The 27547-nt window shown below is 46.3% G+C and overlaps 1 protein-coding gene across 2 annotated transcripts in view; it reads left to right on the top strand.

The window, feature by feature from the left end:
- The window catches only part of LOC135904229 (uncharacterized), a 141733-nt gene that overhangs the window by 9820 nt on the left and 104366 nt on the right, over positions 1–27547 (top strand). The window contains exon 2 of one of the 2 annotated variants that reach the window (XM_065434869.1): positions 21282–21379. In XM_065434869.1, the coding sequence (XP_065290941.1) occupies positions 21282–21379 (98 nt within the window). Of the gene's footprint in view, positions 1–21231; positions 21380–27547 lie in introns of both variants that reach the window. The other variant, XM_065434870.1, reaches the window with a different exon arrangement.

Here is a 27547-nt window from a genome sequence, read left to right as displayed (position 1 = left end):
ATTTTCGAACCACTGTGGAAGGTACAGTTTCCCTTCTCTAAAGTTGTTCTTTATTCTATGGTACTACATACGTCGCGTAAGATGTGTCTCAAGTGGACGCGGCTTCCTGCCGGCGCGCCGCCCGTTGCACCACCGACGAGCCGATCGACTGCATTGCGTCAGTGCGAACTCATCGAAAAATAATGTTCCAATTCCGCTCTGCACGGCAAACCGGCGTGGCCATGCTCGTATTTAGCGACAAAAATCGCCTCAAGAATCGTTCCTAACCGATCCTCTCTACGGCAGGTAAATATCTTGCCGTTCGCGAGGGATACCGCCATCGGCCGGCAGCCTACAAACGGCGAGTTGTCGCGTCTGCTGCTCCGGCCGGAAGCAAGCGTGTCGGTCAAAGTTCATTGCCAAGCACAAGCCCACTTTTTCATGCTTCTACGAGCGAGAAAACGACTGTCTCTTGTCCACTTTGAAGCTGTGAACGGAATCGTCACGACCCACTTTAGCACAAAATAAACAAAACGTTGGTTAGTTGTAGTGACAGTCAATGGAAAGCCTCACGCACTAGAAATAGATGCGATCATGTCGAGCGGGCTCACCAATTCAAGGTGAGGGCACATAATCTCGTAAACACGACAGCTAGCGCTGTAGGAAGCGTGTATACGAGCGGTGATCATGTATTTGTGCTCAGTAGGCGTCAAAGAAGCCCGTAGGCCATCCACCATTGCAAGCGGACGGTGCTGCACGGACGGCGCGTTGATGGGCTCGTGTTCGCCAACTAAAGCGGGAGACACACGGTCCGATTCGGTGTCCGATCCGGCGTCCGACGCGCCTGAACGGCAGCCGGAATCGAGGTGTTTTGCCGTGCCGAAGCGCCGGATCGGACGTCCGGCGTGCGACAAACCGGGCAAATTTTCATCGTCCGATGTGTCCGACAACTGCACACTCCGCACCGTCGTTTGGCCGCAGCTGATGTGACGTTCTCTGACGTTCCCTCCACGGAGGCGGCGCTGGCAGGCCGGTTTCTCGCCGTCTTTCTTTTTTTTTCCCCCTTGCCTGCTGCAGTTTGTTGCCGACACGAAATAGTTACCAGTTCAATAAAGTTACCTCGAACATGTGCTTATGATGCAAAACAGCGCCTAGTACACTAGCACTAAGCTACTGTCGAAATCGGGAGCCGCGACGCGAGGGCCTTTCCGCGGACAAACAGCACACACCGATCTCTATGCACCGACCGTCCGAGCGAGGCTGCTCGCTTCGCTTGCACGTTTGCCCTTCGCAACGACTGCGTCGAGTAAACCAATTGTATTTGGTTACGTGCTACCTAAGTGCACAGCGTTAACTGTTTTGGCAAAAATAAGCCCTCTTCATCGAGCTCGGGCTGAATGAAGCGCCGTCGGCCGCAGCGTCCGCCTAGCTATGCCTGCCGGCCGTATCGCTGGCTGTTACCGGAGCCGTCAGTGGACAACGCGCCGTCGTGAAGTGTTCTGTCACTTGCAGGGGCCAGTGGCGTTGCAACAGGGGGGGCCGGGGGGCCGTGGGCCCCGGGTGCAGGGGTCCAGTGAGGGAGGGGGGGGGGTGTCATATACGTCTGAAAACACCCCTCTTTCCCCCGGCTACACCCACAGGGGGGCGGGGGGGGGGGGCTGGAGGTGACAGAAGACCTAAGGGCCCCGGGTGCCACGTGACCTAGCTACGCCACTGGCAGGGGCATAATGTTATTGACAGTGTTCACGTAAAGCGAAGCAGTGTTGTGCAGAGTTTTTATATTGCGTTTCTCGACGTGAATCTAAACTCAAGCTGGGGAGGGGAGAGGGGGGCTGGATCTGGGCGGAGCTTACGCGCCGCTCGACCGTTCGGATACACGCACGTTGGATCGGACGCCGAATCGTACCGTGTGTCCCCTGCTTAAAGCTCGCTCATGGTTCGGCGTTAGTCCCTGTATATTCTTTACAAATAAGGAAGCCTACCTAGGCACTGTAAACCCAACAATTGGGGCCTAAATGCCTGCCCTCCTCCCAGCTACAGTTACGTTTGAGCGACAAAGTCTGATTTCGAAGGCCGTGCTTTTGCAAACTGCATGCGACTGAAGCGGTTGCGAATATTGAAGGCGACATCCGCTTCGTTTTTTTTTTATACATATACAGTACATTTTCTTAAACTTCGTATAAAAAAGTGCATATTTATACAAAGTTAACACTTTTGGACTCAAGAAATTTGTTAAAGTGTCCCTACCGATTGTTGTTAGGAAAAACACGTAATTTTCTCATTTACGACAAATTTTTCTAAAAACCGCAGAGTGGCGCCACTGCAGTATTCGTTTGGTCGACATACCACGTTGGTTGTGAATGCAGTAAGGCGGTATTTGAGTTATATTTTAGAAGTGCCTAGACAAAATGTGCTCCTTCTCGTGTGCAGTAACCATCGCAAACCCTCCGGACTCGTGTAACGCCGTTAGTTCGCCGTGTGTTTCGTGCGATCTATCAGTGTCGACAGTGAGTGTCTTACTACAGCGCCCGTCCGAGCTGCCTTTGTTCTGCCGAGCTGCCTGCGCGCGCTCTCGTGAAAAGTCTGGTACTGGAGCTTCGAATCGTAGTGTATGGAAGGCTGTTGAAGGTTGTGCTTTTGTGGAGCTGGAGTTCATCGGAAGTTCTACAGTGCTTGCGCCAGAAAGACGTCGGTGCCTCGGTACCTTTGAGACGAAGGAGCGTTGGCCAAGTCTTTTTGAAAGGTAAGCAAGTTTGGCCCTTGCGCGCATTCTTGAACTTATGATTTACGTAATGAACGTTGTGTAACTAGCTAGAGCAAAGCGCTTTCTGATCGTAGGTTGGCCGTCTTGCTGTGCACATTTAGCAAGCAATTTCACGAAGGCTTCCTCTGATGTTACAGCGTACTTGCATTCTGCTGTAAAATATATGCTACCCGCCTTGATTGCTATGCCTGAATGGGCACACAATTATGAAAACACTGAAAGTTGCTGTTCGTTCGGTAGTTTTCTGGCAAGAAGTTATTCGTTATATATGCATTCCCGCAAGTACTACAGTACATGTGTAATGTATCCGTCGATGTATCATGGGCTTCGCGCGTTGGCACACGATTCTTATGTTTGACGCTTAAGCGGATAGAAGCTTGTATGAAGATTTTTGTATGTATACAGTTTGGTTTGGAGGACCACGTCGCGAGAACCTGTGTATTGTTTATGTTCTTGAGTGTCTTCGCGTATTTGTCTTCTATGTTGCAAACCCGACATAGGCCGATATTACAGTAACGAAGTTTATTTTTAATCCAGGCATTTCAGACACCGGCCTTTAAGAAAGACATAGACCAACCAATTCTGCCGAACGGGATGCCAGCTCTTGCAATCGTAGGTTATACGGTAGTGCGTAATAAAGTAAGGACTGCGATTTTGTAGCGATACTTACCCCTCGATTCTATACCACTCTTGTCGCCCACCGCAAACGGCCGGCTGTTCCAGTACGTAGCACGGGCCGGGGCGGCGGTCAGACCACTAACGAATAACGAAAAGGAATAGCATCGCTACAAAATCGCGATCTAGCTTTCAGAATGCTTTTCATGTGCTCAATATTTTTGTTTAATCCAATGCGCCACGTTTTACTGCATATATGAGTTTTGTTTTTGATTGTCCTGGTAGCCTGTTGTTGCTGATTTCGTTCCTTCCTGAAACTTTACTTGTTACAAAATATCAGTGTAACTTCCTTAGATATAACAAAGAGACATTTGTGCAACCAGGCGCAAATTCATGCAGCTGGCTGTGTGAGGCTCTCTTTGCAATTCCACATGACACTGGTAAATCACAAATTCCCAGGTTCACAGCACAATAAATTAAACATTTCTTACTTTTGAAGGCTATGCGGATTCTGGAGGCATCCCTGCATCGAGCAGGAACCAGCTGCACTGCTGGAAGCTGGACAGCACGACAATAAAGCACGAGATCTGTGCGCTTTCTCAAAGGTGCGTACAAAACTGGTGCTGCCTTTCGAGTTGTAGGATACATTTGTGTTATATGCAATCATTTTACTGTATTGCCATTTTCAGGATTTCTAGTGGCTGATCACGAATTTTATGTTTTGGTGGAGTGCCCTCAGTTTAATGAATTTACCTAAAGTAGCCTCCTCTGAGTTAAATATAATTGGGTGCTTGAGTAATTATGCCTTATATACTCCATATAAACTATATTAATCTAGCCAAAATGTCTTTTTAAGAACCATGAATTGAGGTTTCGTGCCTTGAATAATGTGCTCTAGAGTGTCTAGAAAAATTCGTTGTACCACATAAAGACATGGTTTACATAAAAGTGCCTTAAGCAATGCTTTCGCACAAAAGTTGTATCATCAAGAGTTTCAGAGAAGCCTGTGTGGTCGGTATGAAACATGACAAAGACAGACATAGACCAACCAAATACAACATTAAAAGCAATACATTTTGGCTTCCATATGGAAGCCTTGTTCACAATAAGGCTAAAAAAAGTGGAAGTGCATATTTAATTAAGTAAGTTTTAGCATAAGATGGGCGTGGGCTCCTTGGTTTCAGATAAACGTGTGTCCTGTTGATTGCATCTCCAGGGAATCCTGGTACAGGCATGGCTTCCAATTTCTTTCCTGGCCGATTATGCTAGACACTATCCAGTCACTATTGTGTTTAGTCATTGCTGCATGCTCTGCCAAAGCATTTGATGCCACTCTTTTCTCATCCACATCGTTCTGATGTTGGCGTAGCCATTGCTTAAAGTTGCCCATTGCTGTAATGTAGATAGTATTCATATACACATGTTATGTTTCAAAGGTCAGAATTCATGTCAGTAAAATTTTTGATACGGTTTGTTACTGAGATGGCTACCTCGTTGGTTTAACATGGCTTGTCACTGGGATTGCTCTCTTGTTTGTTTAGCTTCTTGTCGGGTTCTTATGGATTTGATTTTGTGCACAATGAGATGTTACATACACACCTTGCATATACATGAAAAAAAGGTTTACAACAGAGATAACATATATGCGTGGGCATATATATGTGTCAATAAAATACTCGAGCCTCATTTCTGCCTACAGAAAAAGAAGTTATTTCTCCTCGAGGGCATGACTGCTTTCAATAGTGAGCCTCCAAGAAAATGTTTTCTCTAATCCGTATTTTTGATATCTAAATGCTTATGTGGCATGTACAAACTGCTTGCATCAATTTCTCATTGGGATGAGTGGTCTAAATTTTAAATTTGAGTAATAATTGCAATAAATAACTCATTTCACCTGTCTTCTAAAGACTAAAATTCTATGCTTCTACCTTGCCAAACCTTTTATGAAATTAGTTTGATGAGGCCCAATATACAGGGCTTTCTAAATTGAAGGTATCAGTACCTATTAAAGACTGTGCTAACTAAGAAAATGCTGCTTGTGTATGTGGTTTATTCATTTCTCAGACAGAAGCTTTACACCCAAGTGCAGTCAGTAAATCGAAAACAATTGCGTCTTGTTCAATAGTTCTCGAGCACTTGTGCGTCACTATAGTCGGATACAAATTTAGAAAAAAGGGGAGGCCCCGCCCAGATGAATGAAGCGCGACGTCCGATTGCCTCCACGACTAAAATAATCCCGCTCAAAAAATCGTGCTTAGGAAACGCGCAATTCTCAGTATAAATAAAGACTTTGATGACTGGTTTAGTAGAGCTCTCATGTGCTACAGCATATGCCAGATCGCAACAGAAAAATAACCCCGTGCCTTCCACAACGCTGCCCGTCGTCTGCTCTTTAGCTTCATTGCAAGTGGCAAAACTAGAAAGAGCAACTCTGCATGGCATTTGTGCTTGTTTACATGTACACGGCACATTTACTACTCCTGTTCCGAGCTTCAAATGAATCAGTTGCTACTGAACAAGTACTTATATAAAACAATGTATTCATCGCAACCATTACAAACCCAAGATGCTCAGTGTCAGCGAAAGCACCGTCTTAAAGCTGAGGAGGGAGGTCAAAGCTTCGCATATTTTGGGTGGCAAACTATCGACGCCCTCACGAAAACGCCCACAAAATGTGGAGAAAAGAAGAAGCAGCACGAAGTAGGACACGTGTGCGCTGAGGTCGTGTGCACGATTTCTTTCACCACAACGAGATACCGACGATCGAGAAGATCACTAACGAGTTCTCGAAGCGTATATTGTGTTATGTTTGTGCCCTGGGATTTGCCTGACGGAAGGCCAGTGCTATGGTTTGTCGACCGTCGAGGCAGCATTCATCCCCGCATGGTGCCTGCCTGCTTCGGACACGACTACATGCACGGCTCGAGTTTCCTCGCGGCTGCACGGCGTCCACGATGGAAGCAGCCACCGGATCACGGACTGCTATTCGGCCCCTCCCTGTCCCGGCAGCAATGCAACCCCCCCCCCTCCTTTCTCCGGCGGCGCCCACACCGCAAACGACTCCCGCTGTGTTTGGGACAGTTTCCAAAGGAGGGCTGTGTTTCGACCCGGTGCCTTGCAGTTGGTTCCCTTTGTCCTATGCGGGCCATAAAACTTGCCCGGCGCACCATTCTGACCAACTGCCAAATTGTCCTGACGTCGCAGCGCGGTTCAAGGAAGCGCCGGCCACCGAGAGCGGCGTTAGGACCCCGGAGGCTGCCCAGACCCTCTCTCTCACGACCTTGTTTCGTCCTTGGGGACTGTCTGGGAGATCTTTGGACTGAGGGGTGTTATTTAAGCAGCTTGCAGCTGCTCTGTTGGTCCCTGTCCTGATAACGACGACAACATGTAAACATTGTATAAAGAATTATTCGCAGAGAAAACTCTCCTCGTCTCTGACTCTGCGTGAAGCGAGGTCCAGACCTCCTGCCAGCCACACATACCTCGGCAAACGCAACAATGGATCTCCCATCACTGAAGCGGTGTACTGTGTGTCAAGCACAGCAGCCAAGCATTCTCCCGTGACCTCTCAAATAAATAAGCGGTTCATTTGATGACATATTCCTTCTAATGGAAGCCCAATTCTGAAAAAGCAACGTCCTGCACAGATCATGCTCAATATAAGCGTTGGCATGGAAACGTGCTGAAATGCCGGAAAATCTGAATGCAAATGCAGTTATTAACTCTGAATAACTATGTGGGGCCCGAAATGCTCATTCGGGCAGCCACTGTCCAGCTTCACACGAAAAAGCAGTAGTCAACCTGAATGAAATTGACAGCCACTCTTAGCAGCCTGCACGCCGAAGCACATTGTACTTTGCGTGCAGTTGTGCTGCCCCTACTGTTTTTTCCAGCCAGTTGAGATGAATAATGCCAATGTCAGAAGGCCCAAAATACTCTAGTGGGCAGCCACCTATGAGCATGACGGGCCCTGTGATGAAATAACAGTCATCAGGGCACGCTTCAAAGGCACCTTTAGCATTCTGCACGTCAAAGCCCAGTCAAGCCGTCACCACTGTTGGTGAAACGGCAGCAACCAATGCGACAGTGACAGCCACTGTTGGCAGCTTGCATGCAAACACACATTCATGTGGTGGCATTGTTTATTTTGGTTACCTGGCCTAGGCAAGTAATGCGAATAAGAGAACAATTATCAAACATCATTGGCTTAGTTATGCCCAATATACTCAGTCGGGTAGCTATTAATAGCAGTAGTTGAGGGCACGCTTGAAAGGCACCATTAGCAGTCTGCACGTCAAATCACAGTCATACCGCAGCCATTGTTGTATTTATTTATCTGACCGGGCAAGTAACACCAATGTAAGCACAATTATTCACCCTGAATAGCTCTGCTAGCATTGTGCTAAAAAATGCTGAGTGAAGTTGAATTTGTTTTATTGAGGCAATTATTTAATTTACAAGCCATCGGCATGTCGATCAACGGCCAGGTTCAGACAATGTCATTTGTGAAGTAATAAATGGTGAAAGTTGCAAAAGCTCTCAGTGCACTGCTTTGCTGGGCTCCATTCACTGAAGAATGTCTTTGCAACGGCGAAAGCACAATGCGTTGGCGGGCTAGTTGGTGCGAATCCATGAATACTTTGTTTAGCGCAAAACGACAGAGTCTCTGTCGTTTTGCGCTAAACAAAGTATTAACGGCGAAAGCGTCAGACAGAAATCACACCCCGCTGCACATTGTTATTCGTGCTGAAAATTTTCGCCATCATATGTGATAGGCAGCGAAACCGTTTGTTTACTAAGACTGAATGCATGAAAAATGCAACAGCATAGCAAGGTGTTTCACAATATGCAGCCTTTCATGTGCACTTCTGGCTAGCTGCCACATGCACTGACGCATAAACGTGAGCAGAGGTAAGAGGCAAAGTTGCTGTGCAACCCACATGACGCTTTTAAGAAAATGTATCTCTAAACCTTTCTGTTTTGATAGGCGATCAAAATATGTTTTGAGCAAGTTGGTTAATCACATTGCAGCAACAATACAAGAAACAAGGACAGAAAACGCAGCGAGTAGGCAGATTGAGAAGACGAGGTAGACCAGTGAGAAAGGTTTTAATGAGATGGAAGAGGCCAGTCCTGCAGTGTACAGGAGTTAGTGCTTTGAATGAGATTGGCTAATGAATATGTGTAAGGACTTTGCTGAACGAAAACTATCAAAAACAAATGCTAATATAAAATAAAAGGACAAATATGAGTAAGTGCAAACACGCATGGAAGCAGGAACGCTGGCAACACAACTTATGCGTGACTCTGCCACAGCACGCATTCTACAGCTTGCGTGCGCGGTGAGCACTGGTGGAAAGAAATCAATCGACGGTGCTATACACAATGCTCGAACACCGCCATTACACGCTCGGCTATCTCACTGTTGACAACGATCACTCACGCTAAGTTGACGGCGACAAATCTTTGCATTGGAGGCTTCTTTGTCAAATATTTTCTGTTGAGGCGCTTGTAGGTTTGTTTCACGCGCGCACACTTTTCTAATTTCTCCTCAGAATGGTTTTGCTCCATCACTTTACCCCGTCCGACGAAAAATGCAGCGACACGGTACACGAACTCACCCGCCGCTGACAGCAGGCACCAGACTTTGGCAAACTTTTCTTGTCTTAACTTCACTCAGGAGCGAAATAAAAAAGACATGAAACAAACAGGCAGGATGTGTGTTTGCAGCAATCACCGAGGCATCCTATTTTCAGGCAAAGCGTAGCGCAGCATCAGCGATGCTCGCTGCAATGTTTCTTCGCCGGATCACGACTTAGAATAAACGCACGCGGCACAGATGCCGCATTGTAAGCTCGCAGTAATATTTCCGGCATGATAGACAATGACAAACAGATTGGGAATTCACTGTGACGAGGCATTGACACGCACAGCTGACGCGACATGGCCCAGTTCGAAGCCTGGGCGGCCATCTTCGACGGCGGGCCACCGGCCGTCCGGCGCATGACGTCAGTCCAGAGTGCGCACCCATTAGTGGATACTCGTGTGCATCCGCCTCGGAGGAGTAAAGGCCCCTGTTTTTCTAAAGTTGTATCCGACTTTAATCGAGCACAGCTTGACCCTTAGCCTAATACTAAATCAGGCTTGAAGCTTTCAATGTGTGCTAACCGCTAGAACAGCACCAGATTTAATTCTGTGCCAAGGGGTAGAACGTATTTGCTTAGAGCTAGGCAGATGAATGTCTTTCTTTTGCATTGAAGTTCCCAATACTTTCTAGTGTTAGGTGAAAGTACATAGCTCAGCACAACGCATGTATGGTATACGTAAGGGTACTTTGTTCTTTAAACCGTATCAACAAGAAGCAGCTACTTCCATTTTTGCAAACCTTACCTTATTTCCTAACCTTTCCTTGATCAAAAGTGTAGAAAATTAATCTGTGCTTGTTCTGTTGTTTCACAGGTAGACATCGGCGACGGTGTATATGTTGAAAAGGGCCTGCTGAAGAGGCTGCGCCTGGATGCTAACAACTCAGGCTTTCAGTTTGCGGGGGGCCTCCTTAAGGCTCCTTTTACAAAAGAAGAGGTTGAAGGGAAGCGCTACACATGGATGCGCAGCGATTGTTTGTGACAGCGTCACTGCTGGCAGGCCTGGCCTGCCCTTTCGCTTTGTTCTGGGTCTTCCACGTTATCTACTCGAAAAAGGCCCACAGGATTTTGACATTTATTGAGCAGTGCTTTCTGGATTTTTGCTACACAAAGCCGCAGGTGAAAGCATTGGATTCAGTCAATTTTTACAAGAACTATTGCTAGGCAAAAAAATTTTCAGATGCAAATCCTCAAGAAAGTTTCTGTCAAAATTATTTTGCCTAACAAAAGCACACGTGGGTTCTGTGGCTGACAGGTTGCCCAAGCCATGTAGCACAGTGCTTGCTTTAAAGGGACACGAAAAAGAAAATTTATTTGAGCTTTATTAAATCATTCTTCTACAACACCGAAAAAACAACTCCCACCATGAGAATTGGCTTGATAAGCTAGATAACTTGCAAAAACGAAAACTGGTGTCGCCACCACCACCTTATAGGTCCTGCACCAGCTCGCTGTGATATGGAATTTGACGGTGTCTGTTCGGGTCTAGCTAATGTTCTAATGGCCAATATTGATGAATTCTGTTGTAAAGGTGTCAAAGAATATACTTAGTTGAAGTATGACTCCACACTGATGTGCGGGCACTGCATAAAACTTGAAAAATGAAAGTTAAATCTTCATGTTCTCATCTAATAATCCGCTTATTGCCACAATGTTAATGAATACAGTTCTGAAAGATTGTTTTATCAGTCTAAAATGATTTACTGTTTCACTTTAGTATTTCTGTAATGGACCTTCAGCAACAAAATGTGTGTTAGTATTCCTCAGGTATTCTCAGCGGGGGCAAAAGCACCAGCAGCATGCTCAATGATTCTGTACCAACTGATAACTTGAAGGATATCCTGTGCCACTAGGGTTAGGCCAACGTGGCTCTGCGTTAATCACCACAAGTGTATTATTCAAAACTTAATGGCCCAGAAATTGGTAATTCAGGAGGGAGTTGAATTAGCTATTTTTTTTTCTTTATCATGGACTTCTCACATTACACTTTGTCACAACGCATTCACTTTAAAGTAACTGTGGAGAATAAGGTGGTTTGGTATTCAGACATGCCTTCTGTGTGTAAACAGTGTTAGATGAGCAATACAAAGATACACCATAGATGCTGACTGGCAACATGAAGGGGTTTGAGGGCAGCTACAAATATACATCCTTGTAGTCGTACCTGTAGCACCATGTTGAATTTGTCACACAAGCATATGGCATCCATCACAACTGCATGCCTAGAAACAGACAAGGGCAACACACTCAATTCCCTTTTAGTCTATCTAAGAAGCACTACAATTTTTAGGCAACGAAATTGAAATCTGGCTTGTACCCATAAGTACTGCAATACAGTTGTGCAACATGTTCCTCTTGTGTGGAAAAAGGGCTGCATATGTTTTCTTTGAGCACAAGGGGCAGTGGTATCAGTTAGAGCCCCTCCATCCACGTGCCACTGCCGCTTTCTTAAGTAGCGACAACCTTTGTTGTGCGCCGCCTTTTCCCCTCACACCAAATCCGGTCCCAGCATTTCCAGTTAAAAGGTTTCCGGTTCCGGCGTTACCGTTTCCGGAAGTTGTGCTGCGGGAATTTCCGCTTTGACTGCCGATGGTGAGACGCCCACGCGTGCTTAGCAGAGCTGTGGGAGTCACCATGAGAAGAATGCAAAGGCGACAAGCTGTTGTATTCCGCTGAAGTAGTAATTCGTGGTCGCTGTTTTCTAAATGCACGAAAAACGGCAGTGGTCTCCAAGCGCCCAGGCACTACATTCCACTGTACGTTGTCTCTCGTGGCACAACCCGTCGCAGGTTGACGCGAAACAGCGAACACGATCAGATCGCTGATTGCAATAGGCGGTGGTACTTGGATGGAATCGCATTCACAGTTTAAACCGCAGTTGGTGCAATTAAAGCCTCTCCATCGACGCGAAAGCAAACAACGTTAAGAAAAACATAGCGTTACTTCCACTCGGAACAGGAAGCTGCAGCTACGGGAATTCCGCTTGACACCGGAAGCTAAGGGGGTGAGTGGCAGAGGAGCGTGGAGGAAGAGGGTAGGTTGGCGGTACTTAACGTGGTCGGCGGAAACGTGTATGGAGGGGCTTTAGTATCAGTTAATGGCTGTTTTCACATATATGTTTTGTCGTGTGTATTAGCAATCACCATTTTCCTTATCTGAGTGAGGTCATTTTTTAGAAAGTTTGAAAGTTTATAGAACATGTTGCTCATGGTTGTTGCAGTTTTCTTCCTAACTATCCATTCATTGCACTGTGCACCCATGTCTTGGGCAACTAGCTGTTTGAAGGTCAGTATGCTATCGATGGGTCTAATGGTAATCTCTAGTGCCCTCTCATTTGCTTGTTGCAATACTGAAGAGTTTTGTATATTGTGTCACTTGTTTATTTTCACTGTACTTTAGTTTCACTACATCTTGAATGTGTTGTGATAGTTTTTCTTTTGCAATGAAAGATATGGTGGACAGTTGCCAACACTAATGTGATAGTATGAATGCTTGCTGTATTTATCACGATTGTTTCATTTCGCTGGGGCACTAATGGTCATTAGCAGCAGATGCTAGCTGCCCTTAAGTGCAATGTTTTTATGTTGCATAGTATTGTTCATGATCCATTGAATGCTCTGCATGCGCATGTTGTGGACAACTGCCTGTTTGAAGAAATTGTCTGCATATTCAGTGGGTCTAATGTGAACAGCTCTACTACTGACTTAGCTTCACTACATCTTGAATGTATGCCCATTACCGATATACCTGTCCCACGAACCACTTCGTGTGTATTTACGCTTACTGACGCGACACCATTGTCATCCATTGACGTCGGTTCTACATGAGCGACCGGACAGCAGTTTCACAAGTGCACTCCGTTGCCATCTACCCTACATAACATCAGGCTATGCCCTTCCATACCACCCCATCAAACCACCATGGGTGATGGTTCAACCTTCCTTATGCGTACATGTCCCCGGCATACTAAAGAAATCATTGGTTCCCGTCAGTGGACTACAACAACTTGCTCTCGCGTACATCTGGTCAGAATACCAGACATATGTTCATTTGTACACAGACGGCTCCGTGTCACCTAAGGCATCGACAGCAGCTGTGGTGATACCAGCCCAACAGATGACTCAAGGTTTCATACTAGACCATAATTCAACATCAACCGCTGCAGAGCTTGTGGCTATTCGAGAAGCGATTCGCCACATCTGCGGGGAAAGACCTCAAGAGTGGTGCATTTTCACGGACTCAAAACCCGCGCTGCAAATTTTGGGATGCTTCCTGCGCCACACCGCATATCAGGTTCTGGCCCTGCAGATCACCGAGCTACTTTCATACGCTCAAGAAAAACACCACCGCATAGTGTTCCAATGGATCCCGGGACACTGTGGGCTCAACGGTAATGAGATGGCCGATGCTGCAGCAAGGCGCGCCCTCAGCAATGGCATGCGAACTGTAGTGCCATTCTCCAGACCGGACATCACATGCCTCCTGTCGGAATTAATGAGGAGTGCGACGAGAACATACTGGACCCAGCCAGACGCTCGTCACGTCCGCCTTAAAAGCCTGGATCCCGATATGAAATTTCCTATTCTGCGTGGAATTCCACACCCTCATACATGCCTGATACACAGACTGCGATTAGGCGTCGCCTTCACGCGCAAATATTTGCACATTATTGGACGAACAGACTCCCCGGACTGTTCAGTGTGTGGCGCTGTAGAGACTATAGAACATGTGCTCGTGGTGTGCCCTGAGTATGCGCGAGAAAGACTGACATTGGCAGATACATTGAGACATTTCCACAATGGACCACTGTCGAAGGACCTCTTGCTAGGCACGTGGCCACAGAGTTGGCAGACGACAGAGACAATGCGTGCACTTTCACGTTTCCTAGGTGACACGGGCCTGGACTCACGCCTGTGATACCAGTTGTGTAATGTGTCATTCACCTCGTTCCTCCCATTATCATCCATCATTGTGACCCCTTTTCTTCCCCTCTTCCCCCTCCCTTACGTAGAGTAGCAGGCCAGATGCTCCATTATCCGGCCGACCTCTCTGCATTTTCCAATCATTAAAATGCTTCTCTCTTGAATGTGTTGTGATAGTTTTTATTTTGCCGTGACAGATGTGGTGGGCAGTTGCCAGCACTAATGTGTTAGTACGAATGCTTGCTGTATTTACCACATGGTTGTTTCATTTTGTCTGAGGCACTAGTGGCCATTAGCAGCAGATGTCATGTGGCCTTATGTGCAATATTTTTATGTTGCATAGTTTTGTCCATATTCATCCGTTGAATGCACTGCAGACCCATGTTCTAGACAACTGCCTGTTTGAAGGAATGATCTGCATATTCAGTGTGTCTAATGTGAACATCTCTAGTACTGCCTCTGTATTTGTGAGTTAGATTTTGTATTGTGTGTCATTTTGTTTTCACTGTGCTTTAGTTTCACTACACCGTGAATGCGTTGATAGTTTTCCTTTTGCAGTGAGAGATATGGTGGGCAGTGGCCGGCACTAATATGATAGTACGAATGCTTGCTGTATTTACCACATGGTTGTTTCATTTTGTCTAGCACAGTAATGGCCATTAGCAGCAGATGCCATTTGGCCTTAAGTGCAATACTTTTATGTTGCATAGTTATGTTCATACTAATCCATTGAATGCACTGCACACCCATGTTCTGGACAACTGCCTGTTTGAAGGAATGACCTGCATATTCAGTGGGTTTTATGTGAACGTCTCTAGTACTGACTGTATATTTATCAGTTAGATTTTATATTGTATGTTGCTTGTTTTCACTGTACTTTAGTGGGATTGCACATTGAATGTGTTGTGATGTATTTTATTTTGCTATGAGAGATCTAATGGGCAGTTACCAGCCCCCACTCTGTGTGTTAGCACAAATATTTATTATGCTTATCACAGCATTTTATAAGGCTGTAGTTTTGTGATGATTAACTCATGCCTGACTTTTTTATGAGAAACATGTCAGAACTAATAAACAATCCCTCATGCTTGGGATCCATGAAATCATCTTTGTAATCTTTCAATTGTCTTCGAAATATTTCCACATCAGGCCCAAGAAACTCCAGAACGGGCTTGAAAAATTACTCTCGGAAAGAACCGAGAAAACCTGATGAACGAGGTAAAAAAAATACTCCGAGATCAGCTCCAACAAACCACAGAATGGGCTTGAAAAATTACTCTCAGGTAGAGCTACGAAACCTTGATAACGAGGTAAGAAAATACCCCGACATCAGTACCAACAAACTCGAGAATAGGCCTAAAAATAACTTCCAGGAATAGCCTAGAAAACTGGATGAATGAGGTAAAAAAATGCTCCCACATCAGACCCAAGAAACTCGCGAATGGGCTTGAAAAATAACTCTCAGCAATAGCCGCTAGAACTTGGTGATGGCAGTAAAAATATAGCACCACTATCGTCCCTAAAAACCTTCCCACAGATTAAAAAATTACTCTCGTTTCTACATACAAAAACCTTGGTCAGCATGGTAGTAAATTTTTACCTCGACTGGTACGTAGTAAAAAAAACCCAGAAACGGGAATGCGATACAGGACGAGCGGTTTACTCCCGTTTCGCGTTATTTTTGTTTAGTGTGTAGTGAGTCAGGGGCATAGGGTGCCGGAGCGGAGGGAATATCCCGAAGGTGTTTCTGTCGCTGCTGATCTTCCGAAGTAAATGTGCGGGCGAGCTTTCGGCACTCTTCCGCGTGTGCAGCAGTTTCGGACAGGGTAGTAGCCTCTGTTGCGTCAGGGCGATACGGAAGGATGGCGTCCATTGTGCAGGAAGGCGCGCGTACGTAAAGAAGAAAGAACGGGGAAAATCCTGTAGTGGTATGTGTGGCGGTATTATAAGCGTACGTCACGAAGGGTAGGATTCGGTCCCAATTGGTTTGGTCAGGTGCGACGTACATGGCTAACATATCGCCAAGAGCTGGTCACAGCGCTCAGTCATGCGATTAGTTTGCGAGTGGTATGCAGTAGCAGTACAGTGAATTACGTCGCATTCCTTGAGCAGGGCTTCTATAACATGAGACAGAAAGACGCGGACTCTGTCGCTCAGCAACTCTAGCGGGGCTCCATGGCGAAGTATCATGTTACGCAGAAGGAATCCGGCAACATCCCACGCAGATATGTTGGGTAGAGGCGAAGTTTCCGCGTAACGCTTGAGATGGTGTATCGCTACTATCACCCAGCAGTTGTCATCTGAAGTACTCGAAAGGGCCTTATAAAGATCAACTCCGACCCGGTCAAAGGCCCCTGCTGGACAAGGCAATGGTTGCAGCGGCGCAGCTAAGGCATGAAGGGTATTCTTGCGGCGCTGGTACGCGAGGCAGCAGCGGAGATATTGGCGCACGAATCGGTACATCCCGCACCAGTAACCATGGATTCGCAGGTGTACGTATGTTTTTAGTACTCCTTCATGTGCGCATTGCGGGTCATCGTGAAACGCTGCACATATGTCCAAACGTAGATGCTGAGGAAACACGAGTAACCATTTGCGCCTGTCCGAGAGGTAGTTACGGCGGTACAGGAGCCCGTCACGAAGTGGTGTGCTTGGCGACGCAATGCGGGGCCAGTAGAAGGCGCTGATGGGTCTGACAGAAAAGCCAGCATAGCAACAATCCATGGATCCTTCTGCTGCTCCGAAAGCATATTCGTGGCGGTGAGGGATGCCTCGCATATTCGCACTTTCTGATGATAGGCTGGCCTGAAACTGGGGAGCGAGAAAAGGCATCCGCGTCCGAATGTTTACAGCTGGAGCGCTACAGCACTCGAATATCATACTCTTGGAGGTGAAGCGCCCATCGAGCGAGGCGACCTGAAGGATCTTTCAAGGACGATAGCCAGCAGCGTGCATGGTGGTCCGTGACGACGTCGAACGGGCGGCCGTAGAAGTAAGGACGACATTTAGTTATGGCCCGAATGATAGCCAGGCATTCTTTTTCTGTAACAGAATAGTTTTTGTCCGCTTTCGTGAGTGCGTGGCTAGCGAAGTCAACAACGTACTCATCGAAGCCAGCCTATCTTTGTGCAAGAACAGCGCCAATGCCGACGCCACTGGCATCCGTGCGTATTTCTGTCGGTGCACTTGGGTCAAGATGTCGAAGTATGGGGGGTGAGGTCAGAAGACGGCGCAGCGTCGTGAATGCTGCATCGCAAACAAGCGCCCAAGCCAAGAGGTCATGGTTACACGCGAGAAGCTGCGTTAAAGGCTCTATTATAGTGGCGAAGTTGCGGATGAAACGACGAAAATAGGAGCACAATCCGAAGAAGCTGCGGAGTTCTTTTTTTGGTCTTTGGTCGTGGAAATTTGGCAACAGCTTGGCGTTTGGTTGGAACTGGGAGCAGACCACCTTTCGAAACAACGTGGCCAAGAATGACTAGCTGCCGGGCGGCGAAGCGACACTTCTTCAAGTTGAGCTGCGTGTGTGTGTGCGTGCGTGCGCGCGTGTGTGTGTGTGTGTGTGTATGTGTGTGTGTGCATGTGCGTGCGTGCGCGCGCGCGCGCGCGTGTCTGTGTGTGTGTGTGTGTGAGTGTGTGTGTGTGTGTGTGTGTGTGCGTGTGTGTGTGTGTGTGTGTGTGTGTGTGCGTGTGTGCGTGTGTGTGTGTGCAGAAAACAGGACCACATGTAAAGTCCCAAATTCCCACATGGGAATTTAACCTTGCTTACGTTTCGCCCGTGGCAAGGCCTACTGACGTCGCTCAGACGATCGCCGTGCCACGGCCATAGCATTACCAAGTAAACGTGCCTTTCTCGAGTGTTTGCTATTGCTTTATGAACTACATGCATACCGGGCAAATAGACCATCGTGTCTAACATATATATATATAAAACCCGGGTGCTCTTAACTGTGCTTAGTGGTTCCACACAAGCATACGCCGAGAGCCCAAAAAACCAGGAAACATTAAAAAAAGAACGTAGAGGAGTCTCTGAACAGGCGAACTTTACATGCACAGCCCGCCTCGCTCGCTTCAGTGTCCTGACTGGTGCGTGACGCATCCATCTGGCATGTCTGGCGCGTCTGGCATGCCATTGGCTTGTTTCCAGGGGGCGCAAGAAAAGTAAGTCGCAAAGTACAAGCTAATTTAAACGCAAAACCTTTTGAGTTCTAGCGGGAAAGAATAAAAAAAAACATTAAACTCGCCTGCCAGTTTATTTCGGGTGCTTTCTTTTTCCGATGCTCGCATCAGCTAACGGATGGAGCGAACACTAGGCATGACGTGTTTCCTGTTGCCAGTTTTCGCCGAGTGTCCCGTCTTGTTGAATTTCTTTCTCTATGGCCGGACACCGACACCGGATTTTCTGCGACGGGACCCTCAATGCTGTCGCGTTAATATCTAGGTATTTCATTACGATGTGGCGAGCACACGCATGGCTACACCAACGGGGATTGTTTACTCCTGTATGTTTTGATCTTAAGGCAGCCAGCTCAGGTACCAAATACCAAGTTACTGCCCATTCAGTTATTGTATGGACTTCCCCTCTCTATTATTGTGATTACTATTTTTGCCTACTTAAGCCGCATTTAGTCTATCTATCTATCTATCTATCTATCTATCTATCTATCTATCTATCTATCTATCTATCTATCTATCTATCTATCTATCTATCTATCTATCTATCTATCTATCTATCTATCTATCTATCTATCTATCTATCTACCAAGCTTTTTACGCTGACCCAGTGACGAGGTTGTCTACCAGCTTGGTGGTCACGGTAGGCGCTTGTGGTTGTGATACCACCGTGGTTGTTTTATTGTCGTTATTCTCGTTTCGCAATTTTACAATCGCCATGCCATCATTGTCGCACCTCCTACGCCAACATAGTGTCCTAAGTTGCCAAATATTTTCGGGTACATGGCATCTGCTCGTCGCCATGATGCAGTCGTGGTTACGGCATTGCCTTCATTTACGCTAGGTCATCCGACTGTCATCGTGCCATCGTCCTCCTGCTACCATCGGCAAACTGTCATCGTGCGTCCATTGTTGTACCATGATCGTGATAGCATCGGGGCCATTCTACATGCGTCACTCCAGCATCATCATCGAACTCTCGCCATACCGCCATCCTCACGCCGTCATTGTCATACAGCCCTTGCAATATCGTCATCACACATCTGCCTTCTTTCCACTCTCCTGATGCCGTATTCATGCCACCATCGTCCTTGCGTCGCTACCTCACGGCCGTCATCGTGCATAGTCAATCGTCATTCTAACTTCGTCACTCGACACCCATAATTCCTTCGTTGTACAACCGTTGTCATACAACTGAAGTCATGTCGTGCTAACACTCCTTTTAGCGTTGTCATCTCTTCAGAAACGTCAAGCGACTGTCGTCATGCCATCGCCACCATACCAATTTAATTCTTTCGTCGAAATGATTCCGCCTTCGTCGTAGCCATGCAGTCAACCTGGAAGCGGGATTAACGCCATTTTCATGCCATCATCATCAATTCACATTCGTCATACTGTCGTCGTGAGAACATCGTCCTGATATCTTCATCACACCATTGTCATCATGCCCTCGCCGTCATGCTGTGTCGTGTTACCATCATTATTTTAGAATCGTCATCTCATTTTCACAATGCCTACTTTTTCGTTCAATTAGTTTAATTCCTTAGTTGTCAGTGAGACGTCGTCATGCCGTCATGCTCATAGAGAAGCATGGCAAGCGAGTGGCGCAGGAAAGTGGACTGATACCGGAGACAGGGCATACGGCGTATAGCTTAACAAGCGAAATACTCAGCATGACCACTTCAGATTTTAAATAAATGTGAATCCCTCAATAAGGTGAGTCGCTACTTTCGTAAAAGGTAATCTCATTGCCGTCAACATTCATCTAGAGAAAGCCTCTACCACATTTTTTCTTCCTTGTCATTCTTGGAAATCTCCCTGATCTTTTTTGTTTGTAGCCTTTGCATCCAATTTATCATCTCTTTTTCTTTTGTCACTTCTCTTTTATAACTACTCCTTGTCTATGTACACTTTTAAATTTTGGTACTCGCTTGAGAGCTTCTTTCACCTCTTTGTCCATTCAGTGTCCACTATCTTGGAGTAGGATATTTGTGAACTTTAGCCACCCATGAATTTCAATACATCTTCCTTTGTGTTTGCTGAAAACTGATCTTGTTCTGCGTTTATAAGATTTCAAAAGAAGCCCAAACCATGTCACCTTGCACTGCCTCGTGTGTGATTTTACTGTTGGCTCGTAAAACCTCTCGGTCCACCTTCTTCTGGTTACTCTCCAACCCTGACAAGATTTACTATTTATAGGAAAGAATTTCATTTGCAAACATTATCGCTTGTACCATTAGTCCATTTCTTTGTTTCTCGCACCACCTTATTATTATAGTAACCAAAAAGTGTTTTGTTTCATTACTAACGCCTTACGCTACCCTTTTATTCTCTGAGTACGACATCCTATTTAATTGATACCCCGTCATCCCTCATCATGGCATTGAAGATGATGATTCCTATTCATTGTGCTATGCTTTAATTAAGCCTTGACTCACCGCTACATTGCCGCCAATATTCGCAAGTCTGAGCAGGTTACTTGCATTTTCCGCTTGAAGCGCCGCATCGTCCAAATACAAGAACTTCATGGATGGCATCGTCACCTGCTGGCGAAGTCGAGAGCAAGGCGCGACGCGGTGCGTGAGCCTCCCAGATCGGGTGATCTCAGAGGCCATGAACGGCAGGATTGTACTGATCTCACCGCAGTTCGACAGACTTTCCATAGAAAGTACCGACGCAGCGTACTTCAGGCTGTCATTCCGCTGAGTCACCTACTTTTCGGAGGCACACCCAATGTTTGACGAACAGACAGAACCACTTATACTTGGTATGCATCCGAAATTTTACCGTACGCTATCACGCCATACTATGAGTCAAACTCGGTTTCTGAAAAGTTCGTTTACGGAACGGTCATTTCCATTAAACCTAACTGCAACGTTAAAGGAAACTGGGTAATATTCCATCGAGTCACTGTGGCTGACGATCTCTGTATTCTAGAGTGTGGCCTTATGTTTGAAGCATTGCAGCTGTATGGTTATTCTGGCTACGGTGGCATCACTAGATTTGACGTAGACTAAATTCGCCCTGTGGTTTCAACGAGCTGAGGATGTCGCACTTTTTGCAATAGCGTTTCGGCACTCGGTGGTACATTTGCAAAAGCTGCTAAACGATATTCTTTAATGTTGCACTTCAGATATCTCAATGCAGAAATAACAGATACAAAATGTTTTATTCCTTTTCAAGCATGAGATGGAGTACAGAAATGAAAAAAGATTGCCGATACAGCCATATATAGGCGCTGGGTTCACGGCACGAGCTTTTTACTACAACAAAGATAACCGGTAAGTTGCTCTTAAAATCAGCTACAGTAAGCAAGTCAGATGTTTTCTGCAATTAGTTATTAATATTCTGATGTTAAAGCGACCATAATGCTCGAATGAAATGAGTACTTTGGCTCGTAGACGTAACTCAACAAGTAGAACCGGAACTCTGCATGTGTTTAGATACATTTTAATGCTGATTCATAATAGTGGTTACAGAATAAAATGCCATAAATTAAGTGTTCATTGCAATTGTCTCTGCATAAAAAGTGCCAAAAGAAAAGCCACCTGACGAAGGGGCCCTGAACCACCCCATCCCTCGAGTTTGATGATTTAACATACTACCCGGATAGCATACACTGCTGCGCACGCCTCAGCAAAGTTTTGTAGGGCGTACGCGGTACATGGATCTCGCAAGCGTATCGCTCGTTCACCTTTCTCTCAAATGTCCTTATTTCAGCAGAAGGCCCAGTCCCCACTTACTTCTGGACGCTTTTGTTCGCCATCGGACGCTTTATTGCGTCATTAGCTTAGATGGCTGCTATTGGCGGATAGTCGACATCAAGCTGAGGTCGTCTTACATGGCGTATGTACCGTGGACGCCGCGGGGTGCCACCACGAGTCCACTGGTTAAGAGCACTGCGGCTCGCCGAGAACAACCGCGTTTGGCTGATGCTTAGCGCCTCATCGGCACCAAAGGTGGAAGTCGTGATCTCTACATTAACATCGAAAACGAATTTGAACTGCGAGCCACGGTGACGCTTAGAATGCGGAGAATTGGGGCACGCGCCACTGTGCCGTAGTCGCCGCAGTGCAAGGCATTGCAGAAGGAACGAGGGGCAAAGCGGAGGCAGTGCTCGATTGACAGTAACTGCGCTTCTGCTGAAAGCACTAAAGTACTTTTTTGTGGCAAAGTATTTCTAAAATAACCTATTTTCACTTCAAATGCCCTCCTCCACTCCGACAAAAAGTGGTTCACGGCCCCTATGATTGTATTTTCGAATATCGCCGCGACATGACCATAAGTAAACACATACTAAGCTACCGGAACAGCTTCATGACGGCAGTTTGACATATTACAAGCCATATATTTGTTAACGTTGTGAGCGTCATACCGTTGACAGCTTTCGCCATATTATCACTAGTAATTAATTTATTGCTGTATACAGCAAATGTTTTCCAGAATTGAATTAACGTTGTCGCTAGGTCTGGGCTATATATCGCTTAACTTCTGCATTATTTGAATAATGCTTGGCCTCAATTCTTTTTGCATAAGATTTGGTGCAGCACACATGAAGAAACTTAGGCGAACTTCAGCACCAGCGCTCTTCTTTCATTTGTTTTTGATGGTAGGAAGAATACTACACGGTGAACACTCAGACTTATACAGCTGCGCCGTTCTACTATTAGACTTGTATTCTCATAACCGCTAATATGCCGTAAAAGCAAAATGAATGTACGGATTTCTCTCACTTGTCGGTACCACTGCAACTGGGGCGCGCTCCGCTTTTAGTCCCAGGACAAGTGATTCAAGTGCAACATTATGGATGATTTCCCTTGACTGAGCTTGATAGAGGGTAGTAGGAAGCTCTCTCTCTCTTTCTTTCCCTCTCTCGCTCCCTATATATATGTATATGTATATATATATATGTACATATATATATATATATATATATATATATATATATGTATGTAGATATGTATATGTATATATGTATATATGTATGTATATATATATATATATATATATATATATATATATATATATATATATATATATATATATATATATATATGTACATATATATAAATATATATATATATATATATATATATAAATAAACGAGAAGAAAGGGGGTTAACCGACGGACCCGATATTTATTAGTCATATAATGAGAAGCCAACAAACACTGACACCAAATACAACATAGGGCAAATTGAATGTGCTTAATAAATGAAAATAAAGTAATGATAAATTAATGGAAATTAAAGTGGATGAAAAAACAACTTGCCGCAGGTGGGAACCGAACCCACAACCTTCGCATGTCGCGTGCGATGCTCTACCAATTGAGCTACCGCGGCGGCGTTTCCCCATCCACATTCTTGGGTATTCATGTGTACTAGTAGAACCCTGGGAGTGTTAGCCAGCGCCCCCACTCAGAGACCTTGGCGGCGGACGTGGACGTCTTTATTGCCGCAGGCGTCACGAGAACGTGATCTTTTGGGGTGAAGGCAACTGGTCAATAAAACCACATATGCTACCTGAAGGCATCAACGTTGCCGGATTCGAGACCCTCGTTATGAAATAAACGAGAAGAAAGGGGGTTAACCGAGGGACCCGATATTTATTAGTCATATAATGAGAAGCCAACAAACACTGACACCAAGTACAACATAGGGCAAATTGAATGTGCTTAATAAATGAAAATAAAGTAATGATAAATTAATGGAAGTTAACGTGTATGAAAAAACAAGTTGCCGCACGTGGGAACCGAACCCACAACCTTCGCATTTCGCGTGCAATGCTCTACCAATTGAACTAGCGCGGCGTCGCTTTCCCATCCAGTTTTTCCGGGCATTTATGTGCGCTAGTAGAACCCTGAGAGTGTTAGCCTGCGCAACCACTCACAAACCTTGGCGGCGGACATGGAACGTCACGAGGACGTGAACTTTTCTTTCTCCAGGCAGGCAGTTGGACAGGTAGGGACAAGAAGAGTGGGAGGGAATGAACTTATGGAGGTGCTTATGGAGGAAATTATGGAGGAACTTATGGAGGTGCTTTGGCTTCTTGTACTGAACGCCCCCGCGAAGCCGTGACCGAAGCCGGAACACGGAAAACAACACCAACATCGCCAAGAACCAGCGAGGTAGCACCAGGCTGCAAGGACTGTCCCCGGAGCACTAACTTTTGCCTGAGCCGACTAGGAAGTTCTTCGCCATGTCAACCCCAATGGCAGCCCCAGCATCCCCCACCATGCTGCAGCAGCTCAGAGAGCCTCTGAGAGGGTCGCTACATATAACAGTCGGAAAAGCGGTGACAAACTGCAGCATGTCATTTTGTCATTGGAAGACACCGCCAGGGCATGGTTCAAGAACCGAGAAGCAACCCTTATGACGTAGAACCTCTTCCAATGCAGCTTCCGAAGACATTGACAAGCGTCGTACGCCGAGGACGTGCCCAAGTTCTACTAGAAGCCCGAGTGCAGCTGCCCAATGCGACGATCGCGATCTTCACAGAGGAGGTAAGCCGTCTATTCCACCACGCCGACCCTCAAATGTATGAGGAGAAATAAGTCCTCCTACTGATGCGCGCGGTGAAGGAGGAACCTTTCGCTTGAATGATACAAAACTTACCGAAGACCTTCGACAAGTTTCTTCCAGAGGCTACCAGCATCGAGAATACGCTAGAAATGCGGAACCGGCAATTTAACCGCCACACGCACTCAACAACCTACACCGGAGTTCAATCACTGGCCTCTGATGATCTGCGTGAGATTATCGGAGCGGTCGTACGAGAAGAGCTGCAGAAGTAGTACCCAAGGTCGCCGCTTCAAGTGCTATCAATTGCCGTAAACGTGAAACAAGGGGTTCAGCGATCGGTTGGACTTCATGAGGTGCAAGCACAATCACCGCAGCACCAGCCGGAAGCGCTGCTCTACGCCGCTGTCGCCCGCTCTCAAGATCTTCCTCCGCGACTGCTGCAGTGTCCTTCAACGGCGCAATTCTATCGTTCACCATCGTCAGCACGCCCACCCGTCTCCCAGCGCAGATTCACGAAGAACGCGTGATTTGGCGTGCCCCCGACCACCACCCGCTCGGCTGCCTTGCTGTCCCGAGTGTGCACGTCAAGACATGGGACTGCACACGTTCGCCGTCAACGCACTACGCCTTCCATACGGTGAAGGCCATCATGACATTGCTGACAAGCCCGATGACCGTTCGTCGAACAGACGAAGATCTTCCCTCGCTGATGAAGCCGCCGAAGAGACTGTCTCGACGACATAACAACGACATGCCGCCGTCCCGACGAAGTCTGGGCGCAAAGAATACGCCAACGAAAGACTACCTGACGACGCCACGTACCAGCTGCAGGGCAACGCGACGCAGCCGCGATGTGACGACAAAACCTAATTGTAACGCAAGGCGAAGAGCCCGCGACCTCGACGTGGTTCTCGGCGGCCACGCAGTCACCGCCTTAGGAGACACAGAAACCGATTACTCCGTCATAAGTGGACCCATCGCCGCCAAGTTGAAGAAAGTGAGATAGCATGGAAAGCCCTCACATTCTGACCACTGGAGGACAGATCGTAACGCCGACTGCTGGCTGCACGACAAGAATTACCGTTCATGACTGTACATACCCTGCCACCTTCGTTAACCTCCAAGAGTGTTCAAGAGACTTCATTCTCGGCATGGACTTCCTGAACCAACACGGCGTAATCATCGACCTGAAGTCTATGTCAATAACGCTTACACAAGCTCAGGGCATGCCGCCGGAGAGCTTCGCAGTCACCACGCTTTGAGTCTGCTTGAAGATGAAGTGACCATCCTCCCGTGCTCGGCAATTGATAATTACGTCGGCCGATAATTCCGTCGGCTCGACTGCGAAATTTGTGTCGCAATAGGGATCGCGCGTCTACACGGAGGGAAATCGGAAGTGACGCTAACCAAGTTCAGCCAGAGAATGCGCACAGCAACAAGGGCACGACAATCGCATACATCAAGACAATTGGCGAAACCAGCAATGCGTTTGTCGTCTAGGATTCGGCCGGTTCTATTCCGACGACCACAGTTCCCGAACCAGACTTGGATCACTCCAAGTCTCCCCATGAGCAAGCAGCAACAGCTCAGGACTCTTCGCCGCCGATACAAGGACTGCTTTTCGACGTCATCGAGGATTCAACGAACAACCGTCGCAAAGCATTGCATAATAACCGAAGCGTGTGCTCGACCACTCTGCCAGAGCCCTTTACGAGTTTCGACGCGAGAACGTGAAGCTATAAGACAAGACAACGAAATGCTGCGCGACGACATCGTCAAGCCGTCTAAAAGCCCTTGGGCATCTCCTGTTGTATTGGTGAAGAAAAAGGACGGAACCTTTCATTTCTGCGTAGACTATTGTCGACTGAACAAGATCACTAAGAAGTACGTATACCCCCTACCATGGATAGACCACGCGTTGGATCTGCTCTGCAACGCTAAACACTTCTCGTCGAGGGATCTCACATCTGGCTACTGGCAAATAGAAGTCGACGAAAGAGATCGCGAGAAGACTGCCTTATTCACTCCAGACGGCCTCTATGAGTTAAAGGTTATGCCATTTGGACTGTGCGCGGTGCCTGCAATGTTCCAGCGCTTGATGACGTGGTTTTAGCAGGATTGAAGTAGCAGACCTGTCTTGTTTACTTGGATAATGACGTTGTCTTCGCCGCAAATTTCGACGATCAGCTTAGGGGGCTTGCAACAGTACATGAGGCCATCAAATCAACAGGGCTCATTTAAAGATGGAAAAGTGTCGCTTCAGTTTCAGTTTATTATTCTTTACATACAATGCATTGGTAACATACAATATACAGACGAGAGTCCCAAAGTCAAAGAATGCAACGGGACTATCGGTTAGTAACAATGTAGCGAAGTATTAAAGAAGAGCAAGCTAATTAAAACAAACGAACACATTCGCAAAAATACAACATCGAAAAATAATATAAATGAAAACAAATTGTATGTATATAAGCCTGTAGTGCATAAAAAAACTGTCAATACATACAAATGTCAACTATAGTGTAATGAATGAGGTAAAATTAGTTACAAATATAAAACACCTGAAGCGCATGACTAAATATATGAAAAGATGAACATTTAATGCTAACGGGATAACCATCCAACAGTTTTATAGCAGTGAATGACGATGTCATTTTTCTATAATTAGAATGAACCATAAGTAGTAGAAAATTAGAGGTACGTCCAAACCCGATATTATTGTTATTGTTGAAGTGCCTGGAATCAATGAATTGGTATGAGAGCTGTTTATAAGTTATTTATAAAAAAATAATGACTAGATTATAGTTGAATACGTTCGTTAGAACAAGGATGTTATTTTCACGAAGTCGTGGAGTAGCACTCGTGGAAAACCTACTGTTAGTGATAGTGCGTATTGTTTGGTTTTGAAAGTGCTGAATAGATGAGATA

The sequence above is a fragment of the Dermacentor albipictus genome, chromosome 10 (genome assembly GCF_038994185.2).
Source record: "Dermacentor albipictus isolate Rhodes 1998 colony chromosome 10, USDA_Dalb.pri_finalv2, whole genome shotgun sequence".
Lineage (NCBI taxonomy): Eukaryota > Metazoa > Arthropoda > Arachnida > Ixodida > Ixodidae > Dermacentor > Dermacentor albipictus.
Note: the sequence above shows the minus strand (reverse complement) of the source record. Positions and strands in the feature narration are given on the sequence as shown.